Genomic DNA, 18,813 nt, shown 5'->3' with positions numbered 1-18,813 from the left:
TGGTGCATTTATGTGTATGTGGGTAGGTTGGACTTCTCGTCTGTTTCCTTACGCTACCTTGCTAACGCAGGAGACGGCGATTAAATATAATAAACATGTTTGTATTTTGCATAGTACATATCAAAGTTTTTACTTTTTTTTTCAGATTCCTGGTTGATGCCTCAGGGATGGAAAGCCTCAAAAGCAGTTAAGAATTTGCTTAGTGAGGCAAACATGGCTGGGACGACAAGGAACACTTGTTCAGCTGAAAACTTTTAGGCCCCGTTGTTCTGGGGGTGTGTATGAGGGGATGGATGTCAGAAGATACCAGCTTGACTGTGCGGGAAGACAGGTGGTCACAGATTGAGAAATAGATCAGAGATTTAGCGGGAAATAGAAAGTACTACAGCAAGGAAGACGGCTCTGTATCATGCCGGAACTGAGCGATGATGACCTTACGTTATATTGCAACTGGAAAAGATCACGTTGTGGACCAACACAACCCACTGTAAGTAGGGTTATTGCACAGACGGATGGTAGACAAAACAGAATTTATGCAGATTAGGGTCTTCCCTGGTGGTGTGGGTGCTGTAGATGGCACTCGTGAACAAAGAACATTATATAAATATTTTTTTATGCCAAGGACAAGATAATGAACATGGTTGTACATTGGCCAGGATCAACACGATTCGAGGATTCAAGAAAATGGGATGAGAAGATTATTTGAAAGCCATACTGTACTACCATATTGTCATCTTCTTGGTGATATTAATTACCATTGCAAGTGTTGGCTTTTGACGCTTTACCTAAGACCTGATGATGGTTCTCAGACAGCTTGTAACGGGTAATGTTAAACGTTTTCTTGCATGTTTACTTGTGACAAAATGTCAATATTATTTACATATCTACATAGGCTGTAGAAGAAACAGGTTTCATGTCTTTTAAGTGTTTCCAAAATCCAAAATTGACCTAACCTAACCCAGTGTGCAAAAGATTTCTAGATTATGAGAAAACAAGCTAGATGATTAGCCTGGGACTAACGTCCAAACTCAGATTTGTACATAATAAGATTCATGTATTACAGGACACAAGAAGAAAACTAGATGTACTGTGGAAAGGGGGATTGGACAGCTGAAACGAAGGTGGCATGTTTTGCATGGTGAAGTGACTCGGGGTCAAGACAGAACAAATCAATCACATAATCATGGCGTGTGTTGTTCTCCATAATATATGCAAAGAAGTGAATTTACACCTTCGAGATGAAAGTGACCTCGACATTTTTCTTGGATATAATTTGGATGCAGCAGCACACTCAAATCACTTAAACCCAGGAGATGCACCTCTAGGTTTGTGTTGCAGAGACTACTTTGCTAATTTACACTTCATGGCAGAACAGCGATTCAGTATCATGCACACTTTTACAAACTGAAAACTTAGTGAAGAATGGGCTTTGTTGGCGGATAAAAAGATGTTTTGGAAGGAGGTACATAAAGTGTACAAGAGAACAAATGGGAACATCAGTGAAGGGGGCTAAATGGGGAGGTAACAACAAGTAGTGGAAGTGAAGAGATAAGAGTGAGTATTTTGAAGGTTTGCTGATAGAGTGGCAGATAAAGGGTGCTTTGCAAGATGTGTGCGAAGTGAGAGGGTCAGGGAGAATGGTTTGGTGAATAGAGAAGAGGTAGTTAAAGCTTTGTAGGAGTTGAAAGCCAGCAATTTGGCAGGATTGGATGGTATTGCAGTTGAATTTATTGAAATAGGGGGTGACCGTGTTGTTGACTGGTTGGTAAGGATATTCAATGTATGTATGGTGAAAACCCTGCAGATTGGGAAAATGCATGCATAGTGCCATTATACAAAGGCGAGTGTTCAAGTTACAGAGGTATAAGTTTGTTGAGTATTCCTGGGAAATTATATGGGAGGGTATTGATTGAGAGGGTAAAGGAATGTACAGAGCATCAGATTTCAGAAGTGGTAGAGGATGTGTGGATCAGGTGTTTGCTTTGAAGAATGTATATGAGAAATACTTAGAAAAGCAGAGGGATTTGTATGTAGCATTTATGGATCTGGAGAAGGCATATGATAAGAGTTGATAGAGATACTCTGTAGAAGGTATTAAGAATATATGGTGTGGGAGGTAAGTTGTCAGAGCAATGAAAAGTTTTCATCAAGGATATAAGGCATGTGTAAGAGTAGGAAGAGAGGAAAGTGATTGGTTCTCAGTGAATGTAGGTTTGCAGCAGGGGTGTGTGATGTCTCCATGGTTGTTTAATTTGTTTATGGATGGGGTTGTTAGGGAGGAGAATGGAAGAGTTTTGGAGAGGGGCAATTATGCAGTCTGTTGCGGATGAGAGGGCTTGGGAAGCAAGTCAGTTGTCGTTTGCTGATGATACAGGGCTGGTTGCTGATTCGGGTGAGAAACTGCAGAAGTTGGTGACCAAGCTTCGTAAAGTCTGTGAAAGAAGAAAGCAGAGTAAATGTGAATAAAAGCAAGGTTATTGCATTCAGTAGGTTTGAGGGATTGGTGATTTTTGTTAACTATCATTTTTTTTGGGGGGGGGGTATTTTTTTTTGGATGGGTTTTAAGGTGTCGAATTCTTTAGTAGTTATGGAGAGAGAATGAGCGAGGAAAAATTGGCAAAGAGGATATGTGTATCATTGATGGAGGGAACAGGAAGTGGGAGACCAAATTGGAGGTGGAAGGATGAAGTGAAAAAGATTTTGAGCGAATTGGGCCTGATCATACAGGAGGGTGAAAGGCGTGCAAGAAATAGTGAATTGGAATGATGTGGTATACTGGGGTCGATGTGCTGTTAATGGATTGAACCAGGGCATGTGAAGTGTCTGGGGTAAAAGTTTTGTGGGGCCTGGATGTGAAAAGGGAGCTGTGGTTTTGGTGCATAACACATGACAGCTAGAGACTGAGTGTGAACGAATGTGGCATATGTTATCTTTTCCTAGCGCTACCGCATGGGGAGATTGTGGGGTGCTATTTCATGTGTGGCAGGGTGGCGACGAAAATGGATGAAGGCAGCAAGTATGAATATGTACATGTGTATATATGTATATGTCTGTGTATGTATACGTTGAAATGTATAGGTATGTATGTGTGCATGTGTGGGCATTTATGTATGTGTGTGTGGGTGGGTTGGGCCATTCATTCGTCTTTTTCCTTGCGCTACCTCACTAACGCGGGAGACAGCAACTAAGTATAATAAATAAATAATGACCATTATACTGGTATACATTCCTTATTTGATAAAAGACATCACACAAACTCCAAAGATGTTTCATAACCGTATCATACCTTTGTCACAACAATCTGTGGATTGTTATAAATTATTTCTACCTGGGAAATCAAATATTCAGCTCTGTAAACATTTTTTTCCAGTAAAGAAATTGATTAACTTGTCCACACACTATGATTTGGAGATAAGAGTATCAGCAAATTATAAGTGAATCTGAGAGGTGTTAAAAAGTTGTTTCAAAGAAGTAGTAGACGAATTATTGGTTAGGAATTTTAACTGCAAGTAGATTGCACTTTTGTTTTGCAGTTCTCTAATTTTTAGGTCTTATTTTTTTTAATAGATTGTCCCAAGTCTGTAGACGTAGGCCTATGCATCAGCATTGTACCTGAAGGCAGGGATTCATGCGAGGACTGAGGAGGAGGTATCATCATGGTGCGCATCCTGTGGGAGAGAAAGGAATCAAGTTAATTGTAAAATGTAAGTTTAAAACTTAGGCTGTAATATGAACTAAATTGTAACCTCATTTGATTTACCAAACTTTAATACTTTTCTATAATACTATAAAAAGCCCTCTTGACTTAAGCCAAGTCATATGGGAAAAAATTATAAGTACATACAAATTTCAGCGCCGCAAATGGTTACTTCTGGTGAACAAAGAAAATATATACAAATTGCTAAACTACTGGTATCCTCACAGGAGTCATTAGTCACAGAATCGTACCTGAAATTCCTGTGATGCTTGGGCTGTCAGCACCAAGAATACCTGCTACTGCATGTGACAAAGGATCAAGCAGAGGCTTATCATGTAGTCGACCACCACCTGTTAAAATACATACAGCAATTAGACAAATTCACAAGTATTTTATGGCAATAACTTAGCCCATGCATGTCTTTTTCATACAACTTAGCTTATGCCTAGCCTATTTCACATTGAGACTGTGAAACTTGTCTTATTTCCAAAATGGGTATAGTTTCATAAGTTACTTACCTGTTTTACAGAAGAGCCTCTTATGAGTAGCAATCTTATTCTTTCCTGAGGATATAATGTTGTGATACCTCTTCTGAACCTGTTGTTCCACAGTTCTTGAAAAGCAGGGGAAAGCAGCATTTATCTGCTGTGTAATGCTCGGCCATGTTTCCACTTTTGTTCTGGAATTAGCCCCATCAGAGAATCCCCTGGTGACCTTCACCACTACCATCATTGCCCCTACTGTCTGTCTCCAACATTATCACCAACATCGTTCAGTCTCCACCCACTGAACCATCCCAACCTAAGATGGCGGAGATTTATGTGTATCAAACTTGTCAAAATACCAGTCTGGCCCTAAATCTGGAAGCATATCCCTTGTGGAGTGAAGTGATGGTGGAGGGTGGTCACCCTGGTGAAGGAGGGAGGGAGGGTGGCCCTGGTGGAGGGTGGGGACCTTGGTAAAGGAATGAGAGGGAGGGAGAGGGCCACGTGAGGAAGTGCTGGAGGATGGCATCTCAGAGGAAAAATGGGTATGTTTGAAGGAAAAGTGGTTCCAACAATGTTATATGGTTGCGAGGCTCCCAGAATTTTCGCCCCCTCCCCCACCCTATGATTCACTTCCGCTTCCATAGTTCCATCCGCTGCCAGATCCACTCCCAGATATCTAAAACACTTTGCTTCCTCCAGTTTTTCTCCATTCAAACTTACCTCCCAATTGACTTGACCCTCAACCCTACTGTACCTAATAACCTTGCTCTTATTCACGTTTACTCTTAACTTTCTTCTTTCACACACTTTACCAAACTCAGTCACCAGCTTCTGCAGTTTCTTACATGAATCAGCCACCAGCGCTGTATCATCAGCGAACAACAACTGACTCACTTCCCAAGCTCTCTCATCCACAACAGACTGCATACTTGCCCCTCTTTCCAAAACTCTTGCATTCACCTCCCTAACAACCCCATCCATAAACAAATTAAACAACCATGGAGACATCACACACCCCTGCCGCAAACCTACATTCACTGAGAACCAATCACTTTCCTCTCTTCCTACACGTACACATGCCTTACATCCTCGATAAAAACTTTTCACTGCTTCTAACAACTTGCCTCCCACACCATATATTCTTAATACCTTCCACAGAGCATCTCTATCAACTCTATCATATGCCTTCTCCAGATCCATAAATGCTACATACAAATCCATTTGTTTTCCTAAGTATTTCTCACATACATTCTTCAAAGCAAACACCTGATCCACACATCCTCTACCACTTCTGAAACCACACTGCTCTTCCCCAATCTGATGCTCTGTACATGCCTTCACCCTCTCAATCAATACCCTCCCATACAATTTACCAGGAATACTTAACAAACTTATACCTCTGTAATTTGAGCATTCACTCTTATCCCCTTTGCCTTTGTACAATGGCACTATGCAAGCATTTCGCCAATCCTCAGGCACCTCACCATGAATCATACATACATAAAATAATCTTACCAACCAGTCAACAGTACAGTCACCCCCTTTTTTAATAAATTCCATTGCAAAACTATCCAAACCTGCTGCCTTGCCAGCTTTCATCTTCCGTGAAGCTTTTACTACCTCTTCTCTATTTACCAAATCATTTTCCCTACTCTTCATATCTTATTTGTTTTCTTAAAGGAAATATTCAAAACAGCTTCTGAAGTGAGCAAACCTTTCAGTTAGGCAAAGTCAGCAAAACCATTATGTTTATCTTTTCAAGAATATGTACACTAATCTGCAAAATTCAGTAGGATATATAGTTTAAATCCTTAAAAGTTTAAAGGAACAGCAAGTCCAGGTCTACACCTTTCATGTGAACCTTGAATTGAACAATACCATGCGATGTTGAAACTGCTATGAATGTCCCATCTTCTACTTTCGGAATCAGTAGCGAGTATGGGTCCTTCACAGATATTTTGAACAGATCAAAACCCTCGTTAAAAGGAATTAGTTTCATTAAAGGAGAGACTAAGGTAAATTTACTGGTACTGACATTTTTCTATTTTTCCAGAACATTCAACTTACCTCAGGATGGTGATATTCATATACATACAACTTGGCTTCAGCACTGGAAACAAGGAGCAAATAAAGGCTGTTATCCACATGAAGCACTGCCTGGTCAACCACTCCGTAAGCAGTCAAATGTTGGAACATTTCAAAATTCTTTGTTGCTTTATTGTATCGGTATACCTGAAAATTGGAATTTTTAAGTATTCACATATTGCAATGGTTTTCAACTTTCACCCACATACAGATTCCCTTACATTTTGTAAAAAAGGTAAAACCTCTGGTCAGTAAGGATGGATGATGAATTTGGCCATCTTTTTTAATATAAAAGTTATAGGAAAAAATAAGGCAAAATTCTTCTGTAACCAATAAAATACTGTCAATAGGATTCTAAGTAGGCAACAAAGTGTTTTGTAAATATCCGCAACTAAATTGTATAAATGGAACCAACGTTCTTGAACAAAACTAAAGTAATGTTTGTAACAAGCTTTTTTTTTATGAACTTAATCTCTGCCCAGCTGAGAGCTTTTAAGGCTTCAAAGGCTAAGCAATCCCTACATGTCTCAAAGGAAGTTTTTCTAATCAGGAGCAAAGACATACACAAGATACTGTATTTGCACCATGATTGAAACTTTATGTACCCTTGTTTTCCCACACAAACTATTTGCAGAATATTATGTAGGTAAACTACAGGTAACTGTCATCATGACAAGTTTACAGACTTTTTAAGTACGAGACAATACCATATCCACGTAAGTTTTTGCTTAACTTCAGTAAAGAAACTATATTTATGTACAATCACAGCATAAATTGCTTTTACCCTGGGTGCAGTTGATATCAAATTGAATTCTACCTCTGCTCTCCTCTCAGTAGGGTTAAGTGGTCATTCATTTTGGCAAGAGACTGGTAATAGTGTCACTGATGGCTCCATAGATCCCCATACGAGGAAAGCAATACGAGACTAGTTGCAAAGGCTTTCTTCAGGATTTTTCTTGTTTGTCATATTGATACGTTTGTCATATTGACACCTTAGAATTAAAAGTAATTTACAGTCTGATTGTACAATTCAACTAGTATAAAGGCATACTTGTTCAAAATAAGAAGGAAGTGCAAAGAATTTAATATCCTTTGTCATGATGTTAAAATATGCTTTAGATATTCATTACTACATGAAAATAAATTGGTGACTGACTCAGAATTTCATTTGTATGCCATAACACTCCAAGGAACAAAGAAAAAGAACTTACCAAGACTCCTGCTGTGTACTTTAAATTGTCTTCAAAGTGGGGATGGTCTGCAACCTTAAGCTAAGCTAACGTAAAGAAACTTTCCTTGATTGGAAGGTTGGATGTCATGAACATCCCAGAGGTGGTGTGGTCTGCCACATATTCTGCCACTACAGTAAACTGTGAAGAAGAATATGCATACATGACATACACAATACGAAAAAATATATATCGTTTATGTACACAATTTCTCCACACTCTGAGGCAGCACCAGGAGCAGAGGAAAAATGGCCCCATTTGCTCACATACACTAACTCTCATGCATAATGCACAGAAACTACATGTCCTTATTCACGGTTAAGCCCCTCATCTTTTCACAGTTTCTCCTAACAGCTTCACATGCCCTGATCCAGCCTGTTGACTGCATGTCCATCTCTTACATCTCGCTCCATCCTTCCAACTTATCCTTGTTCTCGCTCTTCCTCCCTCCATTTCCAACTTGTACCCTCTCAATCATTCTTTCCTCTCATTCTAAATCATGTTTCTAAACCATTCCATGAATGAAAGGTTTGTGACGGGAATGGATGAAGGCAGTGCATATGAATATGTACATACATGTATGTCTGTGTATGTATATGTTGAAATGTACATGTATGTATATGTGCTTGTATGGGCGTTCATGTATTACATGTGTATGAGGGTGGGTTGGACTTCCTCATCTGTTTCCTTGCACTACCTCGCTAATGTGGGAGACAGCAACAAAGTATGATTAAAAAAAATAAATATTTTATATATTTATACAAATATTTTGAAGAATGTATGCAAGAAATACTTAGAAAAACAAATGGATTTGTATGTAGCATTTATGGATCTGGAGAAGGCATATGATAGAGTTGATAGAGATGCTCTGTGGAAGGATATAAGAATATATGGTGTGGGAGGCAAGTTGTTAGAAGCAGTGAAAAGTTTTTATCGAGGATGTAAGGCATGTGTACGTGTAGGAAGAGAGGAGAGTGATTGGTTCTCAGTGAATGTAGGTTTGCGGCAGGGGTGTGTGATGTCTCCATGGTTGTTTAATTTGTTTATGGATGGGGTCGTTAGGGAGGCGAATGCAAGAGTTTTGGAAAGAGGGGCAAGTATGCAGTCTGTTGTGGATGAGAGAGCTTGGAAAGTGAGTCAGTTGTTGTTCGCTGATGATACAGCGCTGGTGGCTGATTCATGTAAGAAACTGCAGAAGCTGGTGACTGAGTTTGGTAAAGTGTGTGAAAGAAGAAAGTTAAGAATAAATGTGAATAAGAGCAAGGTTATTGGGTGCAGTAGGGTTGAGGGTCAAGTCAATTGGGAGGTGAGTTTGAATGGAGAAAAGCTGGAGGAAGTAAAGTGTTTTAGATATCTGGAAGTGGATCTGGCAGCGGATGGAACCATGGAAGCGGAAGTGAATCATAGGGTGGGGGAGGGGGCAAAAATTCTGGGAGCCTTGAAGAATGTGTGGAAGTTGAGAACATTATCTCGGAAAGCAAAAATGGGTGTTTGAAGGAATAGTGGTTCTAACAATGTTGTATGGTTGCGAGGCGTGGGCTATGGATAGAGTTGTGCGCAGGAGGGTGGATGTGCTGGAAATGAGATGTTTGAGGACAATGTGTGGTGTAAGGTGGTTTGATTGAGTAAGTAATGTAAGGGTAGGAAAGATGTGTGGAAATAAAAAGAGCGTGGTTGAGAGAGCAGAAGAGGGTGTTTTGAAATGGTTTGGGCACATGGAGAGAATGAGTGAGGAAAGATTGACCAAGAGGATATATGTGTCAGAGGTGGAGGGAACGAGGAGAAGTGGGAGACCAAATTGGAGGTGGAAAGATGGAGTGAAAAAGATTTTGTGTGATCGGGGCCTGAACATGCAGGAGGGTGAAAGGCGGGCAAGGAATAGAGTGAATTGGATCGATGTGGTATACCGGGGTTGACGTGCTGTCAGTGGATTGAATCAGGGCATGTGAAGCGTCTGGGGTAAACCATGGAAAGTTGTGTGGGGCCTGGATGTGGAAAGGGAGCTGTGGCTTCGGTGCATTATTACATGACAGCTAGAGACTGAGTGTGAACGAATGGGGCCTTTGTTTTCTTTTCCTAGCACTACCTCACACACATGAGGGGGAGGGGGTTGTTATTCCACGTGTGGCGAGGTGGCGATGGGAATGAATAAAGGCAGACAGTATGAATTATGTACATGTGTATATATGTATATGTCTGTGTGTGTATATATATGTATACATTGAGATGTATAGGTATGTATATTTGCGTGTGTGGATATGTATGTATATACATGTGTATGTGGGTGGGTTGGGCCATTCTTTCGTCTGTTTCCTTGCGCTACCTCGCTAACGTGGGAGACAGCGACAAAGCAAAACAAATGAAAATAAATAATGAATAAAAATTTCCAAACCTGGTAAATGTTTGAGAAGTTTCTCTTCTTCGTAGATCAAACAGCTTCATGAATCCATCATGAGACCCTGATATCAGTCAGTGTGGTTCACTTTGATGAAAACTAACCTGTAAAAAGACTATGTTTGTCCCAAACCACTTTCAATATGAAAAACACTTTAAAAATACCATATCACACATAAATATTATCCCTAAAATATGAAAAAATCTCTTTCATTCTTGCTCACCATATCTTGTGTACCAAGGTAACACCAGAAACAGTCAGAATGACCTCATTTGCTCAAATCCACTCTCTAGCAGTCAATACTGCACTAAGATCAAGCCCCAGACCACTTCAGTGCCCTGGCCCAGCCCAGTAACAGCATGTTGCCCCCAGCAAACCAGATCACTCCATTTTTTCTATCTCTTGCATGCCTATCTTCTTCCAGCATGTTCAGGCCTCAATAACTTAAAACCACTTTCACTCCAATCCTTAAAAATAATTTTTGGTCTCCACATCAAACTTGCTCCCTTAACTTCTAATATGAATATATTAAATAAATATGCCATTCATCACTTTCAGTAGTGAAATCCAGCGTTTCAAAAAATCATTAAGAAAAATACTTTATGACTTTCTCATCAAAATTCACTCACAAGAAAGAGATTACATGATCAAATTTCAGAGTCCAAAGAACTCTCAATGCTAAGAACTACATGCCTTGTGAACAGTCCGACTATGATCATTGAAAACACAATCCAACTTTGACCTGGATGATTTATTAAGGTTCCAGGTGACAACAGCCCCGTTAGTGGAAGCCATTGCAAGGACACAATCTGAAAAATTCAAAAAATACAAATTAATAATAACGCTGTTATGAAAACCACAAATCTCTTATAAGTGGTACTACTCAACAATGCTGTATGGTGCACAGAAAGCAATATGATATAGAGACTAGAGGGTAAAATCAACAGTGAAAGATTATGAACAAAGAAATAGCACAGCGATTATAGTAATGCAGTGCTTTAAAGTATGGCTTTATCAGTCTCTGACAGAAAAAATATGAGAAAAATACAGAAAGATGTTTAAAGATAATTCAGGAACTGCAGAAAAGGAAATATTAAGCATATGAAACATTCTAGATTGATATGGGTAAAACTGAAAATGGAGGGAGAGAGATGGGTGATTACTGGTGCCTATGCACCTGGGCAAGAGAAGAAAGATCATGAGAGGCAAGTGTTTTGGGAGCAGCTGAGCGAGTGTGTTAGCAGTTTTGATGCACGACTGGGTTATAGTGATGGGTGATTTGAATGCAAAGGTGAGTAATGTGGCCGTTGAGGGAATAACAAGTGTACATGTGGTGTTCAGTGTTGAAATGCTGAAGAGCTTGTAGATTTCAGTGCTGAAAAAGGACTGGTGACTGGGAATACCTGGTTTGAAAAGAGAGCTATACATAAGTATACGTATGTAAGTAGGAGAGATGGCCAGAGAATGTTATTGGATTACGTGTTAATTGATAGGCGTGAGAGAGACTTTTGGATGTTAATGTGCTGAGAGATGCAACTGGGGGAATGTATGATCATTATCTTAAGGAGGCGAAGGTGAAGATTTGTAGAGGTTTTCAGAAAAGAAAAGAGAATGTTGAGGTGAAGAGAGTGGTGAAAGTAAGTGAGCTTGGGAAGGATACTTGTGTGGGGAAGTACAAGGAGAGTCTGAGTGCAGAATGGAAAAAGGTGAGAACAAAGGACATAAGGGGAGTGGGGGAGGAATAGGATGTATTTAGGAAAGCAGTGATGACTTGTGCAAAAGATGCGTGTGGCATGAGAACTGTGGGAGGTGGGCAGATTAGAAAGGGTAGTGAGTGGTGGGATGAAGAAGATTATTAGTGAAAGAGAAGAGAGAGGTATTTGGACAATTTTTGTAGGGAAATAGTGCAAATGACTGAAAGATGTATAAAAGAAAGAGGCAAGAGGTCAAGAGAAAGGTGCAAAAGGTGAAACAGAGGGAATATGAGAGTTGGGGTGAGAGAGTATCATTAAATTTTAGGGAGAATAAAAAGATGTTTTGGAAGAAGATAAATAAAGTGCATAAGACAAGAGAACAAATGGGAACATCAGTGAAAGTGGCTAATGGGGAGGTAATAATAGGTAGTGGTGATGTGGGATGATGGAGTGAGTATTTTGAAGGTTTGTTGAATAAGTTAGATGAGAGAGTGGAAGATATAGGGTGTTTTGGGTGAGGTGGAGTGCAAAGTGAGAGGGTCAGGGAGAATGGTTTGGTAAACAGAGAAGAGGAAGTGAAAGCTTTGTGGAAGATGAAAGCCAACAAGGAGGCAGGTTTGGATGGTATTGCAGTGGAATTTATTAAAAAAGGGAATGACTGTGTTGTTGACTGGTTGGTGAGGATATTCAATGTATGTATGGTTCATGGTGAGGTGCCTGAGGATTGGCAGAATGCATGCATAGTGCCATTGTACAAAGGCAAAGGGGATAAAGGTGAGCATTCAAATTACAGAGGTATAAGTTTGTTGAGTATTCCTGGGAAATTACATGGGAGGCTATTGATTGAGAGGGTGAAGGCATGAATAGAGCATCAGATTGGGGAAGAGCAGTGTGGTTTCAGAAGTGGTAGAGGATGTGTGGATCAGGTGTTTGCTTTGAAGAATATATGTGAGAAATACTTAGAAAAACAAATGGATTTGTATGTAGCATTCACGGATCTGGAGAAGGCATATGACAGCTGATAGAGATGCTCTGTTGAAGGTATTAAGAGTATATGGTGTGGGAGGCAAGTTGCTAGGAGCAGTGAAAAGTTTTTATCGAGGATATACGGCATGTGTACGAGTAGGAAGAGAGGGAAGTGATTGGTTCCCAATGAATGTCGATTTGTGGCAAGGGTGCGTGATGTCTCCACTGTTGTTTAATTTGTATGCGGATGGGATTGTTAGAGAGGTGAATGCAAGAGTTTTGGAGAGAGGGGCAAGTATGCAGTCTGTTGTGGATGAGTGGGCTTGGGAAGTGAGTCAGCTGTTGTTCGCTGACGATACAGCACTGGTGGCTGATTCGGGTGAGAAACTGCAGAAGCTGGTGACTGAGTTTGGTAAAGTGTGTGAAAGAAGAAGGCTGAGAGTAAATGTGAGTAAGAGCATGGTTATTAGGTACAGTAGGGTTGTGGAACAAGTCAACTGGGAGGTAAGTTTGAATGGAGAAAATTGGTGGAAGGGAAGTGTTTTAGATATCTGGGAGTGGATTTAGCAGCAACTGGAACCATGGAAGTGGAAGTGAGTCACAGGGTGGGGGAGGAGGTGAAGATTCTGGGAGTGTTGAAGACTGTGTGAAAGGCAAGAACATTATCTCAGAAAAAAAAAATGGCTATTTTTGAAGAAACAGTGGTTCCAACAATGTTATATGGTTGCGAGGCATGGGCTATAGATAGGGTTGTGCGGAGGAGGGTGGATGTGTTGGAAATGAGATGATCGAGGACAAAATGTGATGTGAGGGGGTTTGATCGAGCAAGTAATGAAAGGGTAAGAGAGATGTGTGGTAATAAAAAGAGTGCAGTTGAGAGAGAAGAGGGTATATTGAAATGATTTGGTCACATGGAGAGAATGAGCGAGGAAAGATTGACAAAGAGGATGTATGTGTCAGAGGTGGAGGGAACGAGAAGTAGGAGACCAAATTGGAGGTAGAAGAATGGAGCAAAAACGATTTTAAGGGATCAGGGCCTGAATATTCATGAGGGTGAAAGGTGTGCAAGGAATAGAGTGAATTGGAATGATGTGGTATACCAGGGTTGACGTGCTGTCAATGGATTGAACCAGGGCATGTGAAGTGTCTGGGGTAAACTGTGGAAAATTTTGTGGGGCCTAGATGTGGAGAGGTAGCTGTGGTTTTGGCGCATTATACATGACAGCTAGAGACTGAGTAGGAACGAATGTGGCCTTTGTTGTCTTTTCCTAGTGCTACATCATGCACGTGTGGGGGGTAGGGGGGGTACCATTTCATGTGTGGAGGGGTGGCAACGGGAATGGCATGGCTGAGGGCAGCAAGCATGAATATGTATGTGTGTATGTATGTATTTGTCTGTATATGCATATTTTTGTATACATTGAAATGTATAGGTGTGTATATGTGCGTGTGTGGGCTCCCTTTCCACATCCAGGCCCCACACAACTTTCCATGGTTTACCCCAGACGCTTCACATTCCCTGGTTCAATCCATTGACAGCACGTCGACCCTGGTATACCACATCGTTCCAATTCACTCTATTCCTTGCACGCCTTTCACCCTCCTGCATGTTCAGGCCCCGGCACTCAAAATCTTTTTTCACTCCATCTTTCCACCTCCAATTTGCTCTCCCACTTCTCTCGTTCCCTCCACCTCTGACACATATATCCTCTTGGTTGATCTTTCCTCACTCATTATCTCCATGTGACCAAACCATTTCAAAACACTCTCTTCTGCTCTCTCAACCATGCTCTTTTTATTTCCACACATCTCTCTTATCCTTACATTACTTACTCGATCAAACCACCTCATACCTCATATTGTCCTCAAACATATCATTTCCAGCACATCCACCCTCCTGTGCACAATTCTATCCATAGCCCACGCCTCACAACCATACAACATTGTTGGAACCACTATTCCTTCAAACATACCCATTTTTGCTTTCCAAGATAATCTTCTCGACTTCCACACATTCTTCAAGGCTCCCAGAACTTTCGCCCCCTCCCCCACCCTATGATTCACTTCCGCTTCCATGGTTCCATCCACTGCCAGATCCACTCCCAGATATCTAAAATACTTTACTTCCTCCAGTTTTTCTCCATTCAAACTTACCTCCCAATTGCCTTGACCCTCAACCCTACTGTACTTAATAACATCGCTTTTATTCACATTTACTCTTAACTTTCTTCTTTCACACACTTTATCAAACTCAGTCACCAGCTTCTGCAGTTTCTCACATGAATCAGCCACCAGCGCTGTATCATCAGCGAACAACAACTGACTCACTTCCCAAGCTCTCTCATCCACAACAGACTGCATACTTGCCCCTCTTTCCAAAACTCTTGCATTCACCTCCATAACAACCCCATACATAAACAAATTAAACAACCATGGAGACATCACACGCCCCTGCCGCAAACCTACATTCACTGAGAACCAATCACTTTCCTCTCTTCCTACATGTGCACATGCCTTACATCCTCGATAAAAACTTTTCACTGCTTCTAACAACTTGCCTCCCACACCATATATTCTTAATACCTTCCACAGAGCATCTCTATCAACTCTTATCATATGCCTTCTCCAGATCCATAAATGCAACATACAAATCCATTTGCTTTTCTAAGTATTTCTCACATACATTCTTCAAAGCAAACACCTGATCCACACATCCTCTACCAGTTCTGAAACCACACTGCTCTTCCCCAATCTGATGCTCTGTACATGCTTTCACCATCTCAATCAATACCCTCCCATATAATTTCCCAGGAATACTCAACAAACTTATACCTCTGTAATTTGGCGCACTCACTCTTATCCCCTTTCCCTTTGTACAATCTATGCAAGCATTCCGCCAATCCTCAGGCACCTCACTATGAATCATACATAAATCAAATAACCTTACCAACAAGTCAACAATACAGTCACCCCCTTTCTTAATAAATTCCACTGCAATACCATCCAAACCTGCTGCCTTGCCGGCTTTCATCTTCCGCAAAGCTTTTACTACCTCTTCTATGTTTACCAAATCATTTTCCCTAACCCTCTCACTTTGCACACCACCTCGACCAAAACACCCTATATCACCACTCTATCATCAAACACATTCAACAAACCTTCAAAATACTCAATCCATTTCCTTCTCACATCACCACTACTTGTTATCACCTCCCCATTAGCCCCCTTCCCCGAAGTTCCCATTTGCTCCCTTGTCTTACGCATTTTATTTACCTCCTTCCAAAACATCTTTTTATTCTCCCTAAGATTTAATGATAATCTCTCACCCCAACTCTCATTTGCCCTTTTTTTTCACCTCTTGCACCTTTCTCTTGACCTCCTGCCTCTTTCTTTTATACATTTCCCACTCATTTGCATTTTTTCCCCGCAAAAATCGTCCAAATGTCTCTCTCTTCTCTTTCACTAATAATCTTACTTCTTCATCCCACCACTCACTACTGTTTCTAATCAACCCACCTCCCACGCTTCTCATGCTACAAGCATCTTTTGCGCAAGCCATCACTGCTTCCCTAAATACATCCCATTCCTCCCCCACTCCCCTTACCTCCTTTGTTCTCACCTTCTTCTATTCTGTACTCAGTCTCCTTCCCAAGCTCACTTACTGTCACCACTCTCTTCACCCCAACATTCTCTCTTCTTTTCTGAAAACCCCAACAAATCTTCACCTTCGCCTCCACAAGATAATGATCAGACATCCCTCCAGTTGCACCTCTCAGCACATTAACATCCAAAAGTCTCCCTTTTGCGCACCTATCAATTAACACGTAATCCAATAACGCTCTCTGGCCATCTCTCCTACTTACATACATATACTTATGTATATCTCACTTTTTAAACCAGGTATTCCCAATCAACAGTCCTTTTTCAGCACATAAATCTACAAGCTCTTCACCATTTCCATTTACAACACTGAACACTCCATGTATACCAATTATTCCCTCAACTGCCACATTACTCACCTTTGCATTCAAATCACCCATCACTATAACCCGGTCTTGTGCATCAAAACCACTAACCCACTCACTCAGCTGCTCCCAAAACACTTGCCTCTCATGATCTTTCTTCTCATGCCCAGGTGCATATGCACCAATAATCACCCATCTCTCTCCATCCACTTTCAATTTTACCCATATCAATCTAGAGTTTACTTTCTTACACTGTATCACATAATCCCACCACTCCTGTTTCAGGAGTAGTGCTACCCCTTCCCTTGCTCTTCTGCTCTCACTAATCCCTGACTTTACTCCCAAGACATTCCCAAACCACTCTTCCCCTTTACCCTTGAGCTTCGTTCTACTCAGAGCCAAAACATCCAGGTTCCTTTCCTCAAACATACTACCTATCTCTCCTTTTTTCTCATCTTGGTTACATCCACACACATTTAGACACCCCAATCTGAGCCTTCGAGGAGGATGAGCACTCCCCACATGACTCCTTCTTCTGTTTCCCCTTTTAGAAAGTTAAAATACAAGGAGGAGAGGGTTTCTGGCCCCTCGCTCCCATCCCCTTTAGTTGCCTTCTACGACACGTGAGGAATGCGTGGGAAGTATTCTTTCTCCCCTGTCCCCAGGGATAGGGGAGAAAGGGGACTAATGGGGAGGTGATAACAAGTAGTGGTGATGTGAAAAGGAGATGGAGTGAGTATTTTGAAGGTTTGTTGAATGTGTTTGATGATAGAGTGGCAGATATAGAGTGTTTTGGTCGAGGTGGTGTGCAAAGTGAGAGGGTTGGGGAGAATGATTTGGTAAACTGAGAAGAGGTACAAAAAGCTTTGTGAAAGATGATAGCCAGAAAGGCAGTGGGTTTGGATGGTATTGCAGTGGAATTTATTAAAAAAGGGTGAGACTGTATTTTTGACTAGTTGGTCAGGTTATTCAATGTATGCATGACTCATGGTGAGGTGCTTGAGGATTGGTGGAATGCTTGCATAGTGCCACTGTACAAAGGCAAAGGGGATAAGAGTGAGTGCTCAAATTACAGAGCTATAAGTTTGTTGAGTATTCCTAGGAAATTATACGGGAGAGTATTGATTGAGAGGGTGAAGGCATGTACAGAGCATCAGATTGGGGAAGAGCAGTGTGGTTTCAGAAGTGGTAGAGTATGCGTGGATCAGGTGTTTGCTTTGAAGAATGTATGTGAGAAATACTTAGAAAAGCAAATGGATTTGTATGTAGCTTGATAGAGATGCTCTGTCGAAGGTATTAGTTGTTAGAAGTAGTGAAAAGTTTTTATCAAGGATGTAAGGCACGTGTACGTGTAGGAAGAGAGGAAAGTGATTGGTTCTCATTGAATGTTCGTTTGCGGCAGGGGTGCGTGATGTCTCCATGGTTGTTTAATTTGTTTATGGATGGGGTTTTTAGGGAGGTGAATGCAAGAGTTTTGGAAAGAGGGGCAAGTATGCAGTTTGTTGTGGATGAGAGAGCTTGGGAAGTGAAGTTGTTGTTCGCTGATGACACAGCGCTGTTGGCTGATTCGGGTGAGAAACTGCAGAAACTGGTGACTGAGTTTGGTAAAGTGTGTGAAAGAAGAAAGCTGAGAGTAAATGTGGATAAGAGCAAGATTATTAGGTACAGTAGGGTTGAGGGACAAATCAATTGGGAAGTAAGTTTAAATGGAGAAAATCTAGAGGAAGTGAAGTGTTTTAGATATCTGGGAGTGGTTTGGCAGCGGATGGAGCCATGGAAGCAGAAGTGAATCAAAGGGTGGGGGAGGGGGCGAAAGTTCTGGGAGCGTTGAAGAATGTGTGGAAGTCGAGAACATTATCTTGGAAAGTAAAAATGGGTATGTTTGAAGGAATAGTGGTTCCAACAATGTTATATGGTTGCAAGGAGTGGGCTATAGATAGAGTTGTGCGGAGGAGGGTGGATGTGCTGGAAATGAGATGTCTGAGGACAATATGTGGTGTGAGGTGGTTTGATCAAGTAAGTAATGAAAGGGTAAGAGAGATGTGTGGTAATAAAAAGAGTGTGGTTGAGAGAGCAGAAGATGGTGTTTTGAAATGGTTTGGTCACATGGAGAGAACGAGTGAGGAAAGATTGACAAAGAGGATATATGTGTCAGAGGTGGAGGGAACGAGGAGAAGTGGGAGACCAAATTGGAGGTGGAATGATGGAGTGGAAAAGATTTTGAGTGATCGGGGCCTCAACATGCAGGAGGGTGAAAGGCGTGCAAGGAATAGTGAACTGGAACGATGTGGTAT

At 41.2% G+C, this 18,813-nt stretch overlaps 2 protein-coding genes and 1 long non-coding RNA gene across 27 annotated transcripts in view; 1 reads left to right on the top strand and 2 right to left on the bottom strand.

Annotated features, from left to right (window-relative positions):
* LOC139762694 (uncharacterized) overlaps positions 1 to 7,425 on the top strand; it is a 74,312-nt gene extending 66,887 nt beyond the window's left edge. For 20 of the 21 annotated variants that reach the window (XR_011715794.1, XR_011715793.1, XR_011715790.1 and 17 more), the window contains 4 exons: positions 146 to 823; positions 1,064 to 1,325; positions 3,568 to 3,704; positions 6,239 to 7,425. This is a non-coding gene — a long non-coding RNA (uncharacterized lncRNA). The remainder of the gene's footprint in view (positions 1 to 145; positions 824 to 1,063; positions 1,326 to 3,567; positions 3,705 to 6,238) is intronic. The other variant, XR_011715795.1, reaches the window with a different exon arrangement.
* Positions 554 to 5,214, bottom strand: LOC139762692 (uncharacterized). The gene is made up of 4 exons (XM_071687659.1): positions 4,216 to 5,214; positions 3,949 to 4,047; positions 3,613 to 3,668; positions 554 to 2,432 (listed from the first exon to the last, which is right to left on the bottom strand). The coding sequence occupies exons 1-3, from the start codon at positions 4,427 to 4,429 to the stop codon at positions 3,655 to 3,657; spliced, it is 327 nt and encodes a 108-aa protein (XP_071543760.1). The 5' UTR covers positions 4,430 to 5,214; the 3' UTR covers positions 554 to 2,432; positions 3,613 to 3,654.
* The window catches only part of LOC139762691 (GATOR2 complex protein WDR24-like), a 458,282-nt gene continuing 445,721 nt past the window's right edge, over positions 6,253 to 18,813 (bottom strand). For 3 of the 5 annotated variants that reach the window (XM_071687656.1, XM_071687654.1, XM_071687655.1), the window contains 3 exons: positions 10,588 to 10,703; positions 7,482 to 7,640; positions 6,253 to 6,417 (listed from right to left, as the gene is read on the bottom strand). In XM_071687656.1, the coding sequence (XP_071543757.1) occupies positions 7,542 to 7,640; positions 10,588 to 10,703 (215 nt within the window). In that variant the 3' untranslated portion in view covers positions 6,253 to 6,417; positions 7,482 to 7,541. Of the gene's footprint in view, positions 6,418 to 7,481; positions 7,641 to 9,891; positions 9,999 to 10,587; positions 10,704 to 18,813 lie in introns of all 5 variants that reach the window. The other 2 variants (XM_071687657.1, XM_071687658.1) reach the window with 2 other exon arrangements.

Source organism: Panulirus ornatus, chromosome 44 (assembly GCF_036320965.1).
Source record: "Panulirus ornatus isolate Po-2019 chromosome 44, ASM3632096v1, whole genome shotgun sequence".
Classification (NCBI taxonomy): Eukaryota; Metazoa; Arthropoda; class Malacostraca; order Decapoda; family Palinuridae; genus Panulirus; species Panulirus ornatus.
This window is presented reverse-complemented; position numbering and strand designations above follow the sequence as displayed.